Consider the following 21,274-nt stretch of genomic DNA (forward strand, 5'->3'; position numbering starts at 1 on the left):
AAATCCGAGGCATCGTGTCGCCAGCTTGGTGAGAGATTCGCCCATATCGTCTCACTGTCTTGTCATGACATAAGGATGAGTAAAATTTTCATCAGAGGTGACACTTCACGTCACCCAAGAAAAGGTAAGACGTTCCGGATCACGCGACATATGCCATCGCCGCACGATCTAGTAATTCATTCATTATTACGAGTGAGGCTGTCAAGAATCCAGGTCCATGTGTGGGATGTCGTGCAGAGAGCTTTCCAGCCACGCGTCGCTTCGACGTCCCTGCGTGGTTTTTGCACGCACAAATTCCTGCTCCGGCCAAATGCCATCGCGAATTCTTCCAAGGTTCACATGGAACACGAGGTGAAAGTTTCCAGCCTTTTCATCCTCAGAAACCTTCTCAAAACTCACCAGCAGTAACGAAGTCGTTCCCGCCACTCTGTAATGGCCAAGATAGCCTGCGGATGTGCAGGGACAAGCCAGAGTGGGATATGCAGCTCATCACTCCGCTAGTCGCCGCGCGAGAGGTGGTTCGGCCTCAGCCCTGAAGAGAAAATGGCTTGGGCACGGCCTCGCAGCACGTGAGCCGACCCGCCATTTGGATTTCGACGGAGTGGACGGATCAAGCCGGGAAAGACAACACCAAGGGCCTCTAGCAGAAACACTACAGTGAGTAGCACAGGCCCATTGAGCGTGCTGACGACATTTCCCGGACGTAGCGCGGCACTCGAATCGGAAAACTTCCATTGATGGTGCATTGGCAAAGCTCGTTTCGGTTCTTGCAGAAGTCCTAAAGAGGCCCGATGGGAAGAAAAAGAAAAGAAATACACCCTCGCCACCCCACTGGCCTACCGTATACCTACCTGTACGTAGAACGAGAACTGCGAATGCAAGTACAAGCGAGGGACAGCACAAACTCTATGTTTTCCACCTTGGCCGTGTGGGGTTTGCGAGAATTACCCTTGCGTGCCATGCTTCAGCAGACTCGGGACGGTCTATGTACAATGCAGGACATTCATCGCGGGGTCAGCCATATCGCAGAGTCAATCGGCTAGAGCGACGACTCGGTGCATTCCCGCCTGTTCTAGAGTGTCTAGATCGATCATGTCGCGTGCTATGGTGCACTTTTCCACCCACTAGCTTCGGAGTATGGTCACCCATCGGGCGAACGACACTCGCACGAAGTCTACATGGCTGTCGGCCCATGGACCTGGCCTTCATAGTGGTTGCCACGCGAGAAGTCTTTTTGCGTGGTGAGGTAGGTCTTATTTTGAAGCGTCTGAGGCCAATGAGAGCTACGTCCCGCAGCTTTCTGCATGGTCTGGGTACCACCCGATCCATCTTCGACGAAGGTTATATATACCTGCTCGTCGCCTCATTCGATGCGCTCGTTCTTGCTCGCTTGGAACACGCTCTCGAGCAACACTAGACCCTTATCCTAAGACTGGACGTCCACTGCCTGCTTTCATCATGGGGATCTCCGACAAGACCGACATTGAGGTCGCGTCCGACACCATCAATGACATCCAGGAAGGCGTCGTGACCGACAACAAGGATGCGCTGAAACGCCGCCTTGGGAACCGACAGATCCAGCTTCTAGCAATCGGAGGCACGATCGGAACTGGACTTTTCGTCAGCATCGGTGGCGCTCTCAACAAGGCTGGTCCTGCCAGTCTCTTCCTCGCATACTTCATCTATAGCATCATGCTCGGACTGGTCAACAACTGTCTGGCCGAGATGACTGTATACCAGCCGGTATCTGGTGGCTTCATCCGCCTGGCCGGCGAATGGGTTGACGATGCGTTCGGTTTCATGTAAGGGTCAGGAATTCTCGAGATCACCAAAAGGCTTGCTGACAGTGCTACTCATCGCAGGGCCGGATGGAACTTCTTTCTATATGAAGCGCTCTTGATCCCGTTCGAGATCACCGCGCTATGTAGCGTCCTAGGATACTGGCGTGACGATATTCCTGCCGGAGCCGTAATTGGTGCCTGTATTGTCCTCTATGCGTGAGCCTCCCAGATGCGACTTCTTGTCATTTCCGAGTGCCAGTCCAAAGCAACTTTCACGAGGCACTGTGACCCAATGCAACCTTCCCAACGCAACTTGCCGAAGGCACCTTTCATCAATCGATTGCGAACGCGCCTGCTGCCTCGTCGGCCTGCATGAAGAACGAAAGCTAAACTTTTCCCTAGATTGATCAACGTACTCGCCGTTAAGAACTACGGAGAGGCCGAATTCTACCTCAGCAGTGGCAAAGTCATCCTTATCCTCATGCTCTTCTCGTTTACCTTCCTGACGATGTGTGGAGCTAACCCCAAGCATGACGCGTGAGTTCAATGGCCTCTGATCTATCCTGTCCACCGCGCTAATATCTCCCAAACAGATTCGGTTTCAGGAACTGGGGCATTCCGAACGCCTTCCATGAATACCGGACCACCGGCAACCTGGGACGATTCGAAGGCTTCTTGGCGGGCTTGTGGAGTGCTTCTTTCACGGTTGTCGGACCTGAATACTTGAGTTTACTCGCCGCAGAAGCAAAACGTCCAACTGTCTACCTCAAGGCCGCCTTCAAGACTGTGTACTGGCGTTTCGGGTTGTTCTTCATCGGTGGTGCGCTAGCCGTGGGAATCCTCATTTCTTCACAAGACCCCACACTCGTCAAGATCCTGGCTGGCGGAAAGGGAGGCGGGACTGCTGCGTAAGTCGTTTCACTATCAAGTCATTTCACGATCAAATCACCAAGAAAATGTCTCTAACTGTCTGTACAGGGCGTCTCCTTACGTTATTGCGATGCAAAACCTCGGCGTCACCGGACTGCCGCACTTGGTCAATGCTCTCCTCATCACTTCGATCTTTTCAGCTGGCAACTCGTACGTCTACTGCGCGAGCCGATCCCTCTACTCTCTCGCGCTCGAGGGCCGCGCACCCGGAGTCTTGAAATACTGCACGAAGAGCGGTGTCCCGCTTTACAGCTTCATCGTGGTCATGATCTTCCCCTGCTTGGCCTTCCTGCAGCTCAGCAACGATGCCAACCAAGTTCTGACCTGGCTCATCAACCTCGTGACTGCCGGTGGTGTCATCAACTACATCGTCATCACCATCACCTTCATCTTCTTCTACCGTGCCTGCCAAGCACAGGGGCTCGAGCGTCAGACTCTTCCCTACACCGGCTGGTTCCAGCCTTACTCTGCCTACATCGGCCTGGGCTGGATGATCTTTATCGTCTTCACCTACGGTTACTCGTCCTTCTCGCCGTTCGACGTCACCAGCTTCTTCACCTACTACGCCATGCTCATCTTGGCGCCCATCCTCTTCGTCACCTGGAAGCTCATCAAGCGCACCAAGTTCGTCCCCGCCAGCAAAGCCGATCTCATCTGGGAGCGTCCCATCGTGGAGGCGTACGAGGCGACTTTCATTGACCCGCCGAGCTCTTTCTGGACCGAGATGCTCCAGCTTATCGGCCTGCGGAGGGGCAAGGGCCTGGACAGGCGCACCGGAAGCATTGCAGAGTAGAAAAGCTGCACAGGGTTGTTCTGTAGCAGCGTGATGATTTATCATTCTAGCACATCTCACGAATCATGATATCCACATCCGCATTGTACTTTCAGCGTAATCTAAGCGCGTTCAGAGCCCAGGTCGGGACATTTGGCGAATGCTTTCGTCGGGTCCAGACAAATTCTATCCGGTGCTGGTCAGTTGCGTGAAATGAGCGATCGGACAGGGCGAGCGGAGAGCTGTTCACCGATGTGGTGACGTTCACACTGTCGTTTCGGTCGACAAGGAAGCGGGGAACGAGTCGCGTCCCCACCAGTTGCACGAGCCGTCGTCTTCAGAAAGCCTTACCGCGTAATACGTCATTGATGAATCGACAATGATGCCTCGATGATATGTTGACTCCAGAGTGGATATACTTATGTATATATATATATATATATATATATATATGTGATTGCAACTGCAGATCGCCGTGGCTGAGTTCAAATCTGTTCAATCACAAGAATTTGGACATAACAATATATTCTACCGAAAGAACCCTTCTACCATCCAAACCATGTCCTCCTCCTCCGAGCAGAACCCCACCCTCATCGGCGGCCACGCCCAATACGTCAAAGGCGCAGCAGAGGTGAGATGAGATCCCAGGCCACATCGCCCGAATTACGGGAACCACGTGCTGATTCCGTCCAGGGCCTTGTCGGCAACGTCACCGGCTCCGAAGCCTGGAAGGCCTCCGGCGAACAGGACACCAAGGCCGGCGTCGACGCCATGAAGCAGGCCAGCGCCAACCGTGACCCCCAGGCGTCAGGCTTTGGCAAGGCAGAGGAACTCGCGGGCAAGGCGGTCGGTTGCGAGGGCATGGAGAAGGAAGGTGCGCAGAGCAAGGCGGAGTGAGTCCGATGGATTGATGAGTGGGAGTGGACGGTGATGGAAACATTGAGAATTCGGCCGGAGAGGTTTCCACCAGACCATGACCTGTCTGCAGGTGGGCGTTTGGACAACACCCCATGAGAGACGGCGGTGGATATTCGAAAGACTCTGAATGTAAAAATGAGATAATGTATATGACGGACGAGAGACTGCCTTTTCCAGAACTGTGATGGAGTCGAGCATGGTCTGCCGCGCTGTGATAAAACATGCGGGATGTTGAAATCTTCCGGATCAGACAGCCAGCCTCCAGTGACTCTTACAGATGCAATATCGCCCTTCCGCCCTCAACCACGCCGGCGTCTCATGCGCATCCTTCAACGGGATATCCTCCGTCTCGCTCCCACACCTCCGACACACGCGCAGCTTCATCGTATCCAACAGCTGAGTCTTGCGGACCACATCGTAACGTTTCCCGTCGGCCGCGAGGCCAATCTGGCTCTGCGCAATGCTGCTGGTATCCCACAGGTGGAGTTTCCCCAGATCCGCTCCCTCGAGGAGTTTTGGCAATGAGGTTTGGAGGAGCATGTCGATGGCGGGACGGAATTCCGGCGGAATGGTACCTGTGCACATGAGGGCCCATTCGATCTCGGCGCGGCGTTCGGTGGTCGTACCGCTTTTGGTGTAGACGCTGCGGATGGCGCTGTCGAACTCCGTCATGAGGGCCTCGAAGAGGTTCAGTTTGAAGGGGAATTGGGACATTTCGGATATCAGGTCGTTGAGTTGGGTCTTGTCGTATTCGGATTGGGTGCGAGGGAGGTTCTGATTGGCCATTTCGAGATAGCGGGAGACCATCTGCGCCAAGATGCGCAGCATGAAGCGTGTAGGGGACGATATCAGGATGTGCGCGAATGGAGTGCTGGTATCTGCTGTCAATTTCGCTATCGTTTGCGGAGCGGTCGTCTCTGAATTGTCTGCAACTTCTTGTTTGACTCTCATGAGCGTGGTCACGATGGCCACTGCGAGGTTCAACGTCCATTTCATGTGGCCCTTAAAGGACACTGCGACGTCAGGCGGGATGACGGGCTTGGTTCCGGCTGGCCGTGGCATGCGGTTTATGAGCTCCTGGGTGATGAAGCTGGAAGCGTTGAGGGACCGCATGCTGAGTGTGATGTGGGCGAATTGGCCGGGAAACGATCGACGGCCTGTTTTGTAGTCGGTCCCGATGGCCAGCTGAGCACTCATGCACCGGAACATCCCACTGTCCATGGTGATACCTCGCTGTTTCGTAGCATCCAATAAGGCGAGATCAATATAAGGTGTCAAAGTCCGTACGATCATTGCGTTGATCAAAGCTCGAGTCTCTTGAGTGGCCTGTGTCGGTATAAGTGCTAGTGATTCGTCTCCTGATGCATTTGCATAGCAGGAAAGCACGTATTGACGAGCGATACAGATTGCGCCTGCCTCTATCAATGCTTGATTGTCGACCAGTCCATCGTTCGTGGCGTGCCAGCCGTAGCGAAACACCATAGACTTGATAATCATCGTATCATCGGCTTCAGCCACAACCAGGCAACAACCATCAATGGAGGTCGCAACATGAAGATGATGTTGCTCTGAGACGTGCTCGAAGCCGCTTTGTGCTAGGCTGGTGACCTGCGTCGAGTCGCCGTATGGCTCTAGGCTATTATTCATCGTGAAGCGATCTCGGAAGTCCAAGGTACCGTCACTGGCTAGAAGGGCGACGACGGCCTCGCTTGTCAATGGAACATCTAAGCTGACGATCACTTTATTAGTGATGATGTCTGGCTGCCGTCTAAGCACGGTGACTTGATCCAAAGACGAAGATGTGTCAGGTCCGGTCTTCATCTTTTTAAAGCTTTCATGCAGCGCAGGCTGAGCATTGTCGACGTGCCAATGAGCCAGCACGCTGAACGCGGGTGGTGTCTGAAGACCAGAGGAGGGTATGGCATGCGTGAAACCTGCAAGGATGGTAGTCGGCGATGACGTCCCGTGCCCAGAGTCTGCGACCGCTGGCAACACGCGCAGGAGCGTGAGTATTGCAGCACTTGAATGCTGACTATGGATGTTGTCGACGACTGACAAATGGGTAACCTCCAGATTTGGAGACACTGGTACAATCTGGTTCGGTTGGCGTGATTGAGGTGCGTTCCAATTGATACCAACTTGATAGATCCTGAATCGAGAGGACAAATCGTGGGTGACAACGATCGCATGATCACCGTGCTCATTGATCGCAGCATGTGTGATAACTTGATCCGAAGATTCAACAGGCTCCAATACTGTACTCGTTGCCTTCCAGGCGCTCTCACTTTGGTACAGTAAGGTCAGCTTGCTGTTACGAGACACGTGTAAAAGGGCTTGTCTGCCGTCATTTGGGTTCCGAAGCTTGCTGGTATGTACTACCGGAGCCTGCGGATTCGCTACCCATTTATCACCGACCTTGGTTGCCGGACTGACAGATTGACGCTGCGGCATTGTCAACGCTGAGAGCATAGTGTATAGAGTGGGTGGCCGAGCCATACCTTCAAATCTATCGGCGTAGGCAGCCAATGTAGCCCCACGATTGCACCAAGCCCGGTTTGCGAGTCGTCGTCGAAGGATGGATCGACGCCGATGAGCCCCAGCATATTGAGGGAGGCGTAGAGGTGAACCAAGCCACTATCGTCAATGACCGCAAGATCCGAGCCCATCCTGTTGAACTGAATGTGAACAAAGCGACGGCCTGTGGGAGCATCAACAACATGCTGTGATTTCTTGCTCAGCTTCCATCCCCGCGAGCGTTTGTCTCGGACCAAGGAACGAAAATTCAATTTGGTGCCGTCGGAGGTAATGTGGGCGATGTTGCCCATGTGAGACCATGCTAGCTTCCTGATACGAGTCGCCATCAGCTATTTCGCCCGAATTGGCATGAAGAAAAGGGCGGAACGCACGTACAACAGCCACAGCCTTGCATTTCTGAAATGCGTAGCAGAAGCGGGCCCGGCAATGGCATTGGCATTGGCGTCACTGTCAGACTATCGCCTGCCTCACCAAAGAGGTCGACCATAGAGTCATCCATTGTAGTGTCCATCATCGCCGGCATGGCTGGCATGTCCATGTCTGTGGGATCCATCAAGGAAAGCGTCGAGCTGTGTAGGCTGGCGGCAAGATCGGACAAGTCCGCACCCAAAGGACGGCGACTCCGATGACACTACTGGTCAACAACGACTCGCTCATGCGCTTTTCAGAGGTCAATATTCAAGATGAGAAATCATCTGGGCGTAGGGTAGAAAATCACTCGTCAATGCTTTTTGGTTGGTCTAGTGACATGGCAATCCCTGTGGGCGTTGATGGTGAGTCCAGTGCTATCTAAACAGCATTGTCATCGCAAAACGGGACAGGATCGGTTCGCAAAACGCAATTCGACGAAAATATACATACTGCACATATCTCCAAATAATTCCCAGGCCACAGCAGGTCAATGATATCTAGGTGAACCTTTGGAATGCAAGGCCTGATTTCGAGATCGAAGATACCTCAGGCTCCAAGGTTGGATGGAGACCTCAAACTTGGAAGTCGTCCTGCGGTGACCAACGCGGAGCGAGCGGCAACCCGGAATGCGCCCGCGCGAGTAGGACTGTAGGAGTTCTCCTGGCAAGTCTGCCCGGGCAATCGTGGGTTCTATTCCTATTTGCCCATTACGATTTCGAGTACACATGTCATTTGTGTCTGCAATACTTTGCTTGTGAGGAAGAGAGAAGAACGAGCTGTTCTACCAAATCACGACCCTTGCTTGGAATGGCGGGACGGTGTCAATTCTACAGTACACAAGCACCTGGGCAGCACCCAGCTGTGTGGGACTGGACTAACAATAATAATAATAATAATAATAATAATGGCACGCATGCCGGCTGTACGGTGGATCGCGATCCATTGGGCCCGTTCCTCTTCTCCTTCCTCCCTCCCGCCCGTCCCGGCGCCAGCAGCGCAAGAACGCGCGTGGGCTGGCCTGCTGCTTCTCGAGTGGTGTCCTCCTGCGCCCAGTGGTAACTGCAATGTTATGATGATCGCCCACACTGTAGATGTTGACTTTTGGTGCACTTTCGGGCTGTTGCAGTCGGTTCCACGCAGACTGAACTGCGGTCAGTCTCTTTGTCTTGGGGAGCACGATACAGTACCGTACACAGAATCAACTGTTATAAGACCAGCAGACAATCGAGGCGATACAAGCAAGCAAGGCGCCTGTCAGCAAGCAAGCCAGACCACGCCAGCTGGTCAGCCAGGTGGACGGATGGGCTACCCCAGTGCGTGTGTGTATACTGTTTGTTTGTATGGGCCGGGGGTGCAGTTATAATAGTGCATGTGTGTTCAATGTCTACTGTATACCTATTACCTAGTACTGTTGGACTACGGTGTGCTGCTGCTGCTGCGTGACTCTGGTCTCGTCCTTGCCCTACCTCCATACATCACTCCCGCCTATACTCTACTACACTCCAGTACAATCCTATACTGTACTCCACACCAGTGCGACCACGCTACTGCCACCACACTTGCACTTCAAAGCCTCGCACCCGACACTGGGTCGGCAACGTTCCCATCGCGCTCTCTCCAACTCTCTTCCACACTCTCCTCGCCAATTCCGCAGATCAACTCGCCATCACCACCATCAACCTTCCGAACATACGCACACTGCATTCATGCTGGAATTATTGGCCGCCGAGAGAGATTCCTACCCATCATAACCGTCATGGTCGTCGCATAATAATAACAAAAACAAAAACAACAACAACAATCGCCTGGTCCGTCCACCGCCGGTCGAGGTTTCTGCCGCTTCCGACGACCATCGCTTCGCGCACACCTTTCAATCACATCCTACACCATCAAACACAACATGGAAGACTCATCCGAGTTGTCGTCGCCGCTTTCGAGCGTGCCATCGTCGCCGCTGAGCACTCTCGATCATTCCCCGTCGCCGCCTCCCGAAAGCGACAGGACCAATGCGTCACCGTCGCGATTTGCGCCCGTGGCCTATCCGTCACCGCCTGCGTCACAGTCGGCATCACAAACCGGTTCGCCATCGCCAGACAGCGTAGACACTGACAATACCGGCTCCGACACGCCAGGACAGCCCCCCGCAAAGCGTCGCCGAATTTCCAAGGAATATTCCAAAGAACGCACGACGGAGCACTTGAGATTGGGGGAGGAGAAATTGGACGCTGATCAGCGCGTGCAGTTGGATCGTCTCCTGCAAGTGCTACACAAGAAACAGAAGATTGTCGTGGTCGCCGGCGCAGGTATTTCTGTGTCTGCCGGCATTCCAGATTTCCGTTCTTCCGGTGGACTGTTTAAAAGCCTCAAGGATGACTACAAGCTGAAAGGATCTGGTCGAGATCTCTTCGACGCGTCGGTTTACAAAGATGACAGCTCCACGTCATCTTTCCACGACATGGTGAGCTCAATGTCGCGTCTCACAAAGGACGCAAAGCCGACCGCGTTTCATCACATGCTCGCAACCATCGCCGAAGAAGGGCGCCTGCTTCGGTTGTACACGCAGAACGTCGATGGTATTGACACGTCGCTTCCACCACTTGCGACCCAAATTCCTCTGCGCAAAGGAGCCAACGGGAAATGGCCGACAACAGTGCAACTGCACGGCGGCCTGGACAAGATGGTCTGTTCCAAATGTCACCAACTATCCCCACTTGATGCCGATTTGTTTGCGGGTCCTGTTCCGCCCATATGTTCACATTGTGAGGCATTCGACAACATCCGCACTCAGCATGAAGGCAAGCGGAGTCATGGCATCGGTAGACTTCGACCGCGCATGGTACTCTACTCGGAACATAATCCAGACGACGAAGCCATCGGTGCAGTGACCAAAGATGATCTCCGTAAGCGACCCGACGCGGTCATTGTCGTGGGCACGACACTGAAGGTTCCCGGCGTTCGGAGGATCGTTCGTGAAATGTGCGGAGTGGTGCGAGATCGCCGAGGAGGCGTGACGGTATGGATCAACAATGATCCGCCGCCTGTGTCGAAAGACCTACAGGATTGCTGGGATATCGTCGTGAAAGGCAAGTGTGATGAAGTGGCGAAACGGGCGGCCATGCGCAAGTGGAACGATGCCGTCGTGCCAGATCTCATATCCGAGGTCTCCGAGGAAGATGCCGAAAAAGTCGCCGGAAGAACCTTGCGACCCGAGCTCTCTCCTGTCAGTCAACTCTTTCATCTCAACGCAGAACCACTACCTTCGCCTACGCATCGAAACAACAGCTTCCGACCGCTTCCAGAAGGCTTCGCGACGCCGAGAAAGAACAAACCCCAAAACGCGCCAGTCCCGAGTCCGCTTTCGACCCGCAAGATCGCGATCATACAAAAGTCCATCGAGGACAGCGAGAACGGCGACCTGGCCGCGAGTCTACCCACGCCCACCAAGTCGCACAAGGGCTCGTCTCCCAAGCTCTCATCATTCCCCCCCAAGGCCAAGCCCACCACCCTACGTCTCTCCCATGCCAAGCCAGCGAAACCAGCCAAGGCAGCACGGAAACCTCGCGCAGCCGCCAAATCGAAGACGCATCCGACCGCGGCGGCCCGGAGCGCGACCCCTCTCACCGCGGCGTTCAAGCAGAGCAAAAGCCACCCCGGCGCGGCCGCCACGATCGCCGCCAAAACCCTCAAGATCGGTCCCGCACCCGCGGAGCCCATGCACCCGGTCTCGCCAGCAGACTTCCGGACCAACAGCAGTCCCCCCCAGACCACCGCTCAGGACGGCGGGAGCGACTCGCTCTTCAAGCGCGTCGTGGGCGCGATGAGCATCCAGAACCTGATCAACCCGTAGATGCCCAGGTGGAAGGGGGGGAGGATGACACCGGAAAGAGTCATTGTTTTTCCACGGCGGATCGCTGGGTGTTTTTCCCCGTCGATTTTCCGTCGGTGTTCCTCGTTTGCATGACCATCACTCTCATCGTCATCATCACGCTTATCATCCTCATCATAATCAACCTCTGTATATATTCAAGCTTCTCTCCTGCCGTACCGAAACCTCTGGTGTGAGGGCGTCGCCTGTGATTTCTTTGGAGCGCCCATCTGGCGCGCGCGTGCCAGAGATAGAGAAAGAGAGAGGGGGGAGCGCGCTCTTACGCTCTATCCGTCCGCTCCCCTAGTTCCTGGGGCGGAAAAAGGCGGATGAACGGTACAAAGAATTCCTTATTATCATTATCATTATCAATAATCATCGCCTGTTCTTGCTTGCACGTCGCTGCTGGTGAGGAGGGGCCCGTTCTGTTATATTCCCGCTCCCGGGGCGTTACATTGTGGATTTCGATCGCCAAGGCTAAGGTAAGGTATGGTATATGTATGTGTATATGCATTGGGAATATGACGAGGAAAAGAAACGTGTGGGATATATAACGCTGATGATCGAGACCGGGAGATCCCTCCTCCTCCCCTTCCCAAACCACAGACTCCAAAAGAACGCTCGCGCGCCCTAGCAAATGCCATACGGAAAAAAACCCCCCAAACAGGAAACAGGAAACGAGGGTCCACCGGGGGTTTCCCGTGACCCGGGGGAAAACCATTCGCCTCTCGGTCGTGTTGTCGCCTCCCCGTTGATCCTCAGAACTTCTTCGGCACGGGCGCCCTTTCCGCCGCGGGCAGATCCCGCCCGGAGGTGTCCTTCGATCGGACGATGCGCGCGGGCGGCAGGGCCTCCGCCGTGGTGGTGAAGACGATCCGCTTGCCTCCCGCGAGGCTATATGCGGCCTTGCCGTCGGCTGGGGAGGGCGTCGTGGCGGTGGTGGTGTCGATGTTGGTTTCGATGTCGGTGGCGGATCGCGGCTCGTGGCGGATGACGAGGTGGTCCGGTCGCGGCGGGTCATGTTCGTCGCCCTCCAGGTCCGAGGCGGACTGCGCCATGCGTCGCCGGCCCTTGGACCATTCGCCGCGGATGACGCCCGCGTCGTCCCCGCCCCGGCCGAAGCGGCTCTCGACGTAGTCGTCGTTCTCCTCCCCATCCTCCTCTTCTTCTTCGTCTTCCTCGTCGAGGAGTTCGCCGCCGGCGGTCTCGAATTCCGGCGCGGCGATCCAGTCGCGCGGCACGAAGCAGGGGAAGGCGCGGCCGGCGCGGGCGGCGCGGTTGAGCCAGGCCGGGGCGGACCTCCCGAGCAGGGCCTTGCAGAGGGCCGAGGTGAAGTGGTTGCAGTTGAAGGTGAGGAGGTTGTACGACGTGCCGAGGAAGCGGTCCGAGACGTCCTTGATGATGGACTCGGTCTCCTTCTCGGTGCGCGACGTGTGCCCGCGCAGCACGGCGGCGCGAAAGGTCCCGCCGGGCGGCTCGAGGTGCGGGCTCGTCCAGTAGACGCCCGTGACCCCGGGCCGGTGGTGGCCGCCGAAGGCGTATTCCCGGTCGCCGACCACGACGCCGGAGTGGAGCAGGCCGGCGCCGATGGTCCACAGGAAGTCGGAGAGGGCGCTCGGCGGCAGGAGGTCGTAGACGGATATGAGGACTGCGGTCTTCGGGGCGGGGAGCGTGGCTGGCCGGCTGGAGACCGAGCCTGGTTTCGCGGGTCCCGACGAGAGCGACATGCTATGAGAGGTGGATCCGCATCCAGATCAGGTGCTGTTCTGAGACCCTGGCCGGGGCGCACCCGATGGAGAGGGTTCGGCGATCCGGGCAGTCGCGATGATGTGCCCGGTAGAGCGGTTCGATCCAGGTAGAGGATGTTTGAAATCAAGGCTGACTCCTAGCGAGGACGTTTGACAGCGCGAGGCTGATGGACAGGAACAGCGACGACTGGAGCATCTCGCGCGGCGCGACGATGACAGCACGGAGAGAGAGGGACGAGAGGGACGAGAGGCACAGTCTTGGCCTGATGTATCTATCCGGCGATGATACCAGGATCAAGCGACTACGACACCCACCGCCGCGCGCGAGGGAGCGGATAGATGGTGGCGGGCGTAGAGCAGCAAGTAGGTAGGTAGGACGAGCAGACGGATGAGGCTAATGGATCCTCCAAGATTTGGCTAGTCCTTTTAGATGGAGATGGTGATGGAGATGGTGGTGATGATGATGGGTGTAATTTGCTTGGTTTGCAGTAGTTGGGAGGAAATGTGTGTGTGTGTGTGTATGTACCATGTATGTGTGTGTATGGACTATGTATGCTGTACGATCCACGTGTGGTAATAATGCATGTGACGAGTGAGAGCGAGAGAGGGAAAAGGGCGATGAAGAGATCCTGGCGGCCACGTGAGCGACTTGACTTGACTGCCCAGGTGCCAGGGGAGATTGCGCCCGCCGCCCGCCGAAATGATGAGATGAAGAGACGAATGGAAGAAGCCGTCATCTTGGAAGGCCGTCAGTCAACTTGGGGGGAATTCCCGTTGCGGCTACCCCTCCACAATCTCCACAGAGGAGAATCGAGCAATGTGTTTGGTCTGGCCTCTACTGCTGTATCTATCCCTCAACACCGACGGGCAATCTGGCAAACAGGCAAACAGACAGATTCCATGGATAGAAGCGACCGGGGGAGTTGCTGGTCAGTCAGACCGTGAGCTTCCAACGCCCCGACATCTGGCGCTATATACCTAGGTGTATATATATACCTAGGATATATATCTACTTGGCGTTCAGGTGGGGAAGTCCTTGGCGACATTCCACCCATCCATCCATCCATCCATCCATCCATCCATCCACCTGGGCATTGGGCATTGGGCATCCATCCAACTGTTGCACAGTAATGATAATAATGATGATGATGATAAGTATTCCGATGAAGGAGGAGGAGGATTGATTGATCGATGGATTGATCGATTGATCACCACCGCCACCTTCTTCGCCCGTTCCTCGTCAATTTGGGGAGGGCGATCGGCGACGTCTGGTGTCGCCGAACAGTCATTTCACGCCAGTGCCAGTGCCAGTGCCAGTGCCGTCACCCACAGTCACCCACAGTCATCCACTGTATACCTACCCAGGCAGATGGATTCCAAGGTTATATTCCCATCCATCGGGCAAACCGCCATCGGCAACGGTGTTCTCGACCACCCCGGTTTCAGTCCGTTCCGCAGCAGTTATACCCATCTATCCTACTGTACTTGGCGGAATCCGCGGTTGCAGTATACATAATAACTACCTAGGTATAGTATATGTACAGTACTCCATGGTCCGGGTCCTGGAGGGTTCCTCTGCACCCGTCGAGAATCCCAATCCGTGTCACCTTCGTGCTGCCATGCTAGCAGGTTTCATCGCGCGTGGTCCATCGTCTGTGTTCACTTCCACGTGGGTTTGAGGGAAGAAAGAACCCGTGCGAGGTCGAGGATACAGTACCGTTCACCGAAGCATGCGTGCAGTAGTACATCTGCAACAAGATATCATCTCCACTGCTCCTCTGCCCCCATCTCGTTGATGTCACAGCTCGTGGCTGGATTATGGGAAACAAGAGTCGAATCGTTTCGCCGTGCCGTCCATGATGGCGTCGACTGCGGGATTTATTGTCGTCGTTGATCACCTGCAATCACACCACGGCCGACTCGCCTGTAGGCTAATCCGATGATCAGCACAACCGGTCCATCAGCTGTCCGGCATTTCAGGATTCACAGTCCCGTCGGTCTTGGCTTTGCAAAATCTGGGGGGCTTAGGGAGGAGGAAAGCAATCCGGTAAGATCCATTCGGTGGGCGCTGCGCCCCCGGAGAAGGTCTCGTCCCAGGCTCTGCGGAGGGATCGGTGGTCGATCTGATTCACACCCATCCGTTCCAACAGTGTACTGTGATAAATACTGTACAGCCGGGACCAACAATGTGCAATGCGGACGGGTCATCACACCGGCGGACGACGGTCATTTCAGTTGTCTCGTACAGCAGCTGCTACACTGCACGGCAAAGGCATACATCACCCCGGACATGGAACATTGCGAATAGACAGAGATATAGATCCACCGACAACAATGCATACCTCGTAATAACAACAGTCCGGCGCCATTTGATCGGGAGCCAATGTTTGGTACACAGCATCGAGATGGTAGTAGACGTCTGGAGAGTGAGATACTGTAGATCATTCTACTGGAGACGTGACATATTGTAGGTCATTCTACGTGATAGGTTGTTGATGATCATCACAACATTGAAGGTCATCTGGGTTAATTAATAATGCGCGATACAGGACACACAGATGACATGCGACAGGCGCAAATCTAGAACCTCTTTCCGCCGGTCATCATCAGACAACGACATCCTGTACATTTCGTCATAGCAAAAATACGGCCCGTTGCTAGGCAACCCGAGCTTTGGTAAACAGAGCCAGAGCCGCCGCCGCCGCCGCAAAACGAGGGTCCTGGCTGGTGTGTGTACATGTATCGCGGACGCTTTCGGACGCATATCATATTGTACCGCCTGAACATACACATCATTCAATATACCAAACACGCTCGCTGCGACCGAACACATCCCTACAGCTTGAAAAGATCTCTCCCAATATACCAGGCGCGATGCCTTCCAAGGCAGCTTCCGAGAGTCCCTCGGTCTCGCTTTCGTGTGCGTGAACCGTCAGAGACCATGAGCCGGACGGACCAGCTGACAATCTCTCGCAGTCGCAAACAACTTCTGGGGCAAAGATGACGCTGGCGTCGGGCCTCTCCTGGAGCGCATGCACAATGCGAAAATCACGAGCGACGAGTTGAAGGCCTTCTACACAGCCCGTGCACAAGTCGAGGAGGAATACGCGAAAAGGCTCCTCGCACTGGCCCGGAAGCCTCTGGGCTCAGTGGAGGGTGGCACACTGCGGATGTCGCTGGACGTCGTTCGCGGTGAGGTCGAGAGCATGGGCAAAGCACATCAGCTCATCGCCGGCCAGATGAAGAGCGAATTGGAAGAACCGTTGGCCGCCTTCACCGGCGGTATCAAAGAGCGCCGCAAAATCGTCCAGAACGGAATCGAAAAGTTGCTCAAGATGAAGAACCAGCAGACCTTTTCCGTCAACAAGACGAGGGATCGCTTCGAACAGGACTGTCTCAAGATCAAAGGATACCTTGCCCAGGGACACATGGTCATGGGCCAGGAGGAGAGGAAGAACAAGGCCAAGCTGGAAAAGACCCAGATCCAAATGTCCAGCAACAGCGGCGAATACGAATCCGCAGTCAAGATCCTGGAGGAGACGACCGGTCGATGGAACCGGGAGTGGAAGGCAGCCTGCGACAAATTCCAAGACCTCGAGGAGGAACGGCTCGACTTCTTCAAGAGCAGCTTGTGGAGCTTCGCAAACATCGCATCGACGGTCTGCGTGAGCGATGACCAGTCGTGCGAGAAGATGCGTCTATCTCTGGAGGACTGCGAGGTCGAAAAGGACATCACCACCTTCATCCAGGAGTGCGGCACCGGCCAGGAGATTCCCGACCCGCCGAAATACATCAATTTCTGCCGGGGCGATTACGATGACGCCAGCTCGACGCACGAATCGGACGACGGCAACTACTCCGTCGCACAATTCCAGCGCACCATGAATCCCACATTCCGGACCTCCTCGCCTCAACCCAGCACATATGAGTCCCACCACGACCCCGAGAATGGTCTCCGAGAAGAGCTCGGCATGCCCAAGGCCCGAACCTCCTTGCAGGGCGACGGCGCATTCACCGCCATCGCACGTAGCTCTCAGGGCAGCGCCGCCGTCAACCCGCTGGCCTCTAGCCAGAATTCATTCTCACACAACGCTCCGCAAGTGCCGGTCGTACCGCACAACCCATACCCTACTGATGGCATGACCCAATTCTGTCGGACCGCTCCTCCTCCCGAGCGGAACTCTGTCCCAGCACCCGCCAGGCCCGATAGCCGGGACGGACACAGCGACTACTCGGCTCCCAATTCATTTGAAGACCACACGGACGGAAACATCTCACCGATGAAGCTCAATGGCTCGGAATTGTCCGGTGTCTCATCTCATTACAACGGGTCCAATGTCTCCAGTGTGGCGCCTCCCAAGCAGTACAACGGTTCGGACTTGTCCGCCGTCTCGTCCAACTACAACGACTCGGCCGTCTCGGGCATGTCGGCTGCCGCCGAGGACCAGAACATGATGAAGAAGAAGGGCAACTTCTTCCAATCTCACAGTCCCTTCCGGAGGAAGTCGACCAAGGAGAAGCAGGTGCCTCCGATGCCAGCCCAGCAGATCTCCCAGAGCGTAGCCACCACTCCGACTTCCAGGAACACCTGGACCCCAGCGACGGTCCGCAAGCCTGACAGCGCTGGCTCGAGCCCGACGAAGCCCTTCGGCAACGCACCCCGGTCGAGCCCCTGGAACAGACCGACCTCGATGGAACCCGAGCCTGTCGATCCGCGAGCGGAGTATCAGCTCGGCATCGGCGGCAACGTCTTCGACGTCGCATCGCCCGATTCGCGGAAGAAGGCGACACCTCAGAAATCGGCCGACGCAGAGCACGATCCGATCGCGCAAGCCCTCGCCGAGCTGAAAGGGGTGGCGAAGCAGGCATCCGTCCGACAATCGGCGGACCGCCACTACGGCATGTCGACCCCGGTCCCCGGCACGCCGGCCACGAGCGAGAGGAACCTCCCGGCCGGCGCGGTGCCCACCGCGTTCGCGAACAACAGTTTCCGGGACGCCCCTCCCCCTGCGTACGACACGCCCGTCAGCCGACTCGGCGCCCCCCAGCCGGCCCACACCAGCCGCGAGATGCGCAAGACCACCGAGCAATATACGAACCAGAAGCGCGAGGTGTTCAACGCCAGCGCCGCCCGCCCGACGAGCAGCGTCGGACGACCGTCCCCTCAACTGCAGCAGAAGCCACAACACGAGCCTCCGCGCGCCGCGTCGCCGGCCCCGGCGCGATCTGCCAGCCCGCGGCCCCTGATCAACGCCGAACAGCGTCAACCGCAACCGCAACCGCCACCGATGCAGCAGCAGCAGCAGCCCATCTACCGGTCGACCTCGCCCAACCCCTACTCCGCCGCCGCCGCCGGGGCCCCTCGCCCGCGCGCCCAATCCTCCGGCCCCGCGAAGCCCCAAGCCCCCTTCGCCGCCAGCAGCTATTCCCGCGGCAACTCGCCCTCGTTCGCACCGGGCCCTCCGCGCGCGGCCTCGCCCAACCCCGCCTACGCGCCCGCCAACCCCGCCAACAACCACCCCCGCCCGCTCAGCAGCCGCGGCCCCGCCGAAGCGCCCATGGGCGGCAGCCCCGGCGGCGGCGCACCGATGGCGCTCCAGCTCGCCCCGGTGCCCAGCAGCGGCCCGGAGTCCTCCTCCTACGGCGGCCAGCACCAGCGCACCGGCCGCCCCCAGAGCCAGTACTACGCCCCGACCGAGCACCACCACAGCAGCGCCAACAACCAAGTCGGCGCGCCCCGCGCGCGCAGCCAGAGCGTCGCGGGCCAGCGCCAGGTCACCAAGGGCGGCATCCCGATCCTGCACTATGGTCAGTAACTCCCCCCGTCTCTCCCTCCCCCTCTCCCCGTCTCTCTTTTTTCTCTTTCTCTCCCCCTGTCGGCATCTCAGAACTGACGATTCCCCTCCAGCGCGGGCGATGTACATGTACCAAGCGGCCATCCCGGAGGAGCTGTCCTTCGCCAAGGGCGACGTCCTCGCCGTCACCCGCCACCAGGACGACGGCTGGTGGGAGGCCGAGGTCGTCGGCAAGCCCTCGGCCCCCGGCCTGGTGCCCAGCAATTACCTGAAGAGCTGCTAGGCCCCCCTTTCTTCCTCGTTCCCATCCTCGATATCGATCGGGTTGGGGAGGATCGCGAGGATCGCGATGATGTTGATGTTGATGTTGATATGACTATGAAGTTGGTGGATGGGAGGCATTCGGTGACGACGATGCTGCTGCTGCGAGCTGTGGGATTTATGTGGTTTATGTGGTTCGTGTGGATTGTGTGGATTCGAGGAGGGGGGGGGTTTTCTTCCGTTGGTCAGTTCTTCTCGCCGGGGTTTTGGGGGGTTTCGTTGGGAAATGAGGTTGAACATTTCGCTTTTTTAGGAGGGAGGGGGCCACACTCCGTCCGGGAACCGTCGCTGTTATTCTCCGCGGGGGAATTCATGTATTTATGAGACGTGCGTGCCGATTCCGTAGTCATCACACATGGGATATTTCATCACCATCACCATTTCATCATCGTCATCGGTAGCAATATCACTCCGCTTTTTTCTCTCTATCGCCCCTGACATGTCTACAACAACAAAGTCATCTTCCAGCGATGATCGGGTTCCGAAAACGCGCTCTCGGCCGGATCTGACGCCACGGATCGGCTCCATCGGGGAGGGGATTCCAGCGGACGAAAAGCCGTCCGCTGCGGAATGCGTACGAGGGGGCATGCCGTCGGGAAATCGGAGACAATTCCTCTCAAAGCCCGCGGGCAGAAGTCACTCGTTCACCGGGGGGATCGTCGGCCTTTCTCTGACATGGCTGTCCTCCTCCCGCTTGACAACGTGGAGTTGGCAGTTCAGGTCCGATCTTTCGTGATGGCTCGGTCGACGCTCGTCGGTCTGGACCCCGCGCCGGTTCTATGATCCCAGGAGCAATGACAAGCCGCGAGGCTGGAAGAGACGACGGGGCCATGATGTTACGATCTGGCCCCTTCACGCGAGTTGGGACGCGGGAGGGGGGAGTTTCGCAGGAAGGAGTTCATTTTTGGGGGGATTTTTTCGAACGTTATTCTCGTTGTAACACCACCGTGACCGCCATGAACACCAGCATGGCCGTCTTCAGCCACGGGTAATCGCTCAGCAGGATCGTCACATATCCCACGTACGGCACGTAGCCCGCCACGCTGCCCACGACGTCCTCCTTCCGGTCGAGGTAGCTCTGGCCTCGCGCGTACAGCTCCGTGTCGTCCGCAGCGTTGTTGTCGCCCTTGGTCAGCAGCTGGAGAGGTTCGGTCCTGCAAGGCGAGAGAGAGGGAACATAATGTCAGATCGATATACTTTCTTTCGAGGACCGGATGCCCGCCCCATCAAGATCATGGATGTGGTGATGTGTTCTTACCCGCCGCCGAATCTGCGGATGACCCGGTGCACGATCGGGATGTCCTTGCCCCGGACGTTGTACACCACCACCTCGCCCACCTGCGTCTCCTGCCCCCGGTTCCACAGGAAGAGGAGGTCGCCCCGCTGGAACGCCGGCTCCATGCTGCCGGAGAGCACCACGACGATGGGCGAGGCCGAGTCCGAGACCACGGAGAGGCCCTTCCAGAGCATGAACGCGGTGGAGAGGACGAGGGCGAAGTTGAGCACCTGGGCGGCCAGCTGCCGCGGCTGCATGCTGGAGAGCGAGCCCAGCATCGTGGGCGCTGTGGGATGTCTGTTGGTGGATCTAGGACCTGTTCTCGGGGGAGGTCGCGCTCATGTGTGGATGTTGTCTGGTGTGTCGCGGGTTTCGTGCGGTCCGACTCTAGGTCTGGTGGGTGTCGCTTCGGTGATATAGTAATAATCGTGCCCTGAAACGTCGCAAGTACACTACAGTACACCAGCAGCATTGGAGGAGCTGTTTCGGCACTTTCCGGCGCAGAGCCTCATCGCAACCCTAACGCGACATAAGTCCACTCCATCTGTTTTAATCCTAACGACTGGCGGAAATAAAAGACGAATGATGTCTCCTACCTATGTACCATTATAGTCCTGGTTTTGATACGGCTGTTGTTTCGCGGACGTTGACTACTCGGACATGGGGTTATTTCAATCGATATATATATGCATGTGTTTACATATATATGTATCAAGTCATGGCTGTCTCCCCGGAGACAACGAACGGCATTTGGAGCTCTAAATGCAGGCGTAATAAAACTACCTCCAGCCGCGAGAAGGCGTAAACACGGGACGAGACCAATGGACAGCCAGTGATGAATGAGGATATATTTGTTGACGCATGCCCAGGCCGTCAGTTATGCTCTCGTCACTTCTCCACTTGCGCAAACAGGTGAGGTCCG

At 56.6% G+C, this 21,274-nt stretch overlaps 9 protein-coding genes across 9 annotated transcripts; 5 read left to right on the forward strand and 4 right to left on the reverse strand.

Annotated features, from left to right (window-relative positions):
• Positions 1–453: 453 nt before the first annotated feature.
• On the reverse strand, positions 454–866 carry K489DRAFT_115886 (uncharacterized protein). The gene has a single exon (XM_033598932.1). The coding sequence runs from the start codon at positions 744–746 to the stop codon at positions 498–500; it is 249 nt and encodes an 82-aa protein (XP_033463468.1). The 5' UTR covers positions 747–866; the 3' UTR covers positions 454–497.
• Positions 867–1,251: 385 nt separating this feature from the next.
• K489DRAFT_115850 (uncharacterized protein) lies at positions 1,252–3,691 on the forward strand. The gene is made up of 5 exons (XM_033598931.1): positions 1,252–1,802; positions 1,863–1,997; positions 2,184–2,318; positions 2,375–2,689; positions 2,760–3,691. The coding sequence occupies exons 1-5, from the start codon at positions 1,459–1,461 to the stop codon at positions 3,502–3,504; spliced, it is 1,674 nt and encodes a 557-aa protein (XP_033463469.1). The 5' UTR covers positions 1,252–1,458; the 3' UTR covers positions 3,505–3,691.
• A 244-nt stretch (positions 3,692–3,935) lies between these two features.
• On the forward strand, positions 3,936–4,757 carry K489DRAFT_428800 (uncharacterized protein). The gene is made up of 2 exons (XM_033608349.1): positions 3,936–4,114; positions 4,177–4,757. The coding sequence occupies exons 1-2, from the start codon at positions 4,043–4,045 to the stop codon at positions 4,378–4,380; spliced, it is 276 nt and encodes a 91-aa protein (XP_033463470.1). The 5' UTR covers positions 3,936–4,042; the 3' UTR covers positions 4,381–4,757.
• On the reverse strand, positions 4,648–7,459 carry K489DRAFT_407174 (uncharacterized protein; the record flags this gene model as incomplete). Its single annotated transcript, XM_033607339.1, has 3 exons — positions 4,648–6,843; positions 6,900–7,245; positions 7,308–7,459. 3 exons carry the CDS (start codon positions 7,457–7,459, stop codon positions 4,648–4,650), a joined length of 2,694 nt encoding a protein of 897 aa, XP_033463471.1.
• Positions 7,460–8,251: 792 nt separating this feature from the next.
• On the forward strand, positions 8,252–9,118 carry K489DRAFT_367646 (uncharacterized protein; the record flags this gene model as incomplete). The annotated part of the gene is made up of 2 exons (XM_033602877.1): positions 8,252–8,660; positions 8,754–9,118. The coding sequence occupies 2 exons, from the start codon at positions 8,252–8,254 to the stop codon at positions 9,116–9,118; spliced, it is 774 nt and encodes a 257-aa protein (XP_033463472.1).
• A 471-nt stretch (positions 9,119–9,589) lies between these two features.
• K489DRAFT_298706 (DHS-like NAD/FAD-binding domain-containing protein) lies at positions 9,590–10,480 on the forward strand (the record flags this gene model as incomplete). Its single annotated transcript, XM_033600356.1, has 1 exon — positions 9,590–10,480. A coding segment is annotated over one exon (891 nt), but the record flags the coding sequence as incomplete, so codon positions are not given.
• Positions 10,481–11,970: 1,490 nt separating this feature from the next.
• Positions 11,971–12,939, reverse strand: K489DRAFT_312374 (DUF862-domain-containing protein; the record flags this gene model as incomplete). The annotated part of the gene is made up of 2 exons (XM_033600858.1): positions 11,971–12,106; positions 12,290–12,939. 2 exons carry the CDS (start codon positions 12,937–12,939, stop codon positions 11,971–11,973), a joined length of 786 nt encoding a protein of 261 aa, XP_033463474.1.
• A 2,895-nt stretch (positions 12,940–15,834) lies between these two features.
• On the forward strand, positions 15,835–19,038 carry K489DRAFT_367649 (uncharacterized protein; the record flags this gene model as incomplete). The annotated part of the gene is made up of 3 exons (XM_033602878.1): positions 15,835–15,880; positions 15,937–18,768; positions 18,869–19,038. 3 exons carry the CDS (start codon positions 15,835–15,837, stop codon positions 19,036–19,038), a joined length of 3,048 nt encoding a protein of 1,015 aa, XP_033463475.1.
• Positions 19,039–20,001: 963 nt separating this feature from the next.
• K489DRAFT_367650 (signal peptidase I) lies at positions 20,002–20,609 on the reverse strand (the record flags this gene model as incomplete). Its single annotated transcript, XM_033602879.1, has 2 exons — positions 20,002–20,230; positions 20,335–20,609. 2 exons carry the CDS (start codon positions 20,607–20,609, stop codon positions 20,002–20,004), a joined length of 504 nt encoding a protein of 167 aa, XP_033463476.1.
• Positions 20,610–21,274: the final 665 nt, after the last annotated feature.

This window comes from Dissoconium aciculare (assembly GCF_010015565.1).
Source record: "Dissoconium aciculare CBS 342.82 unplaced genomic scaffold K489scaffold_2, whole genome shotgun sequence".
NCBI classification, from domain to species: Eukaryota; Fungi; Ascomycota; class Dothideomycetes; order Mycosphaerellales; family Dissoconiaceae; genus Dissoconium; species Dissoconium aciculare.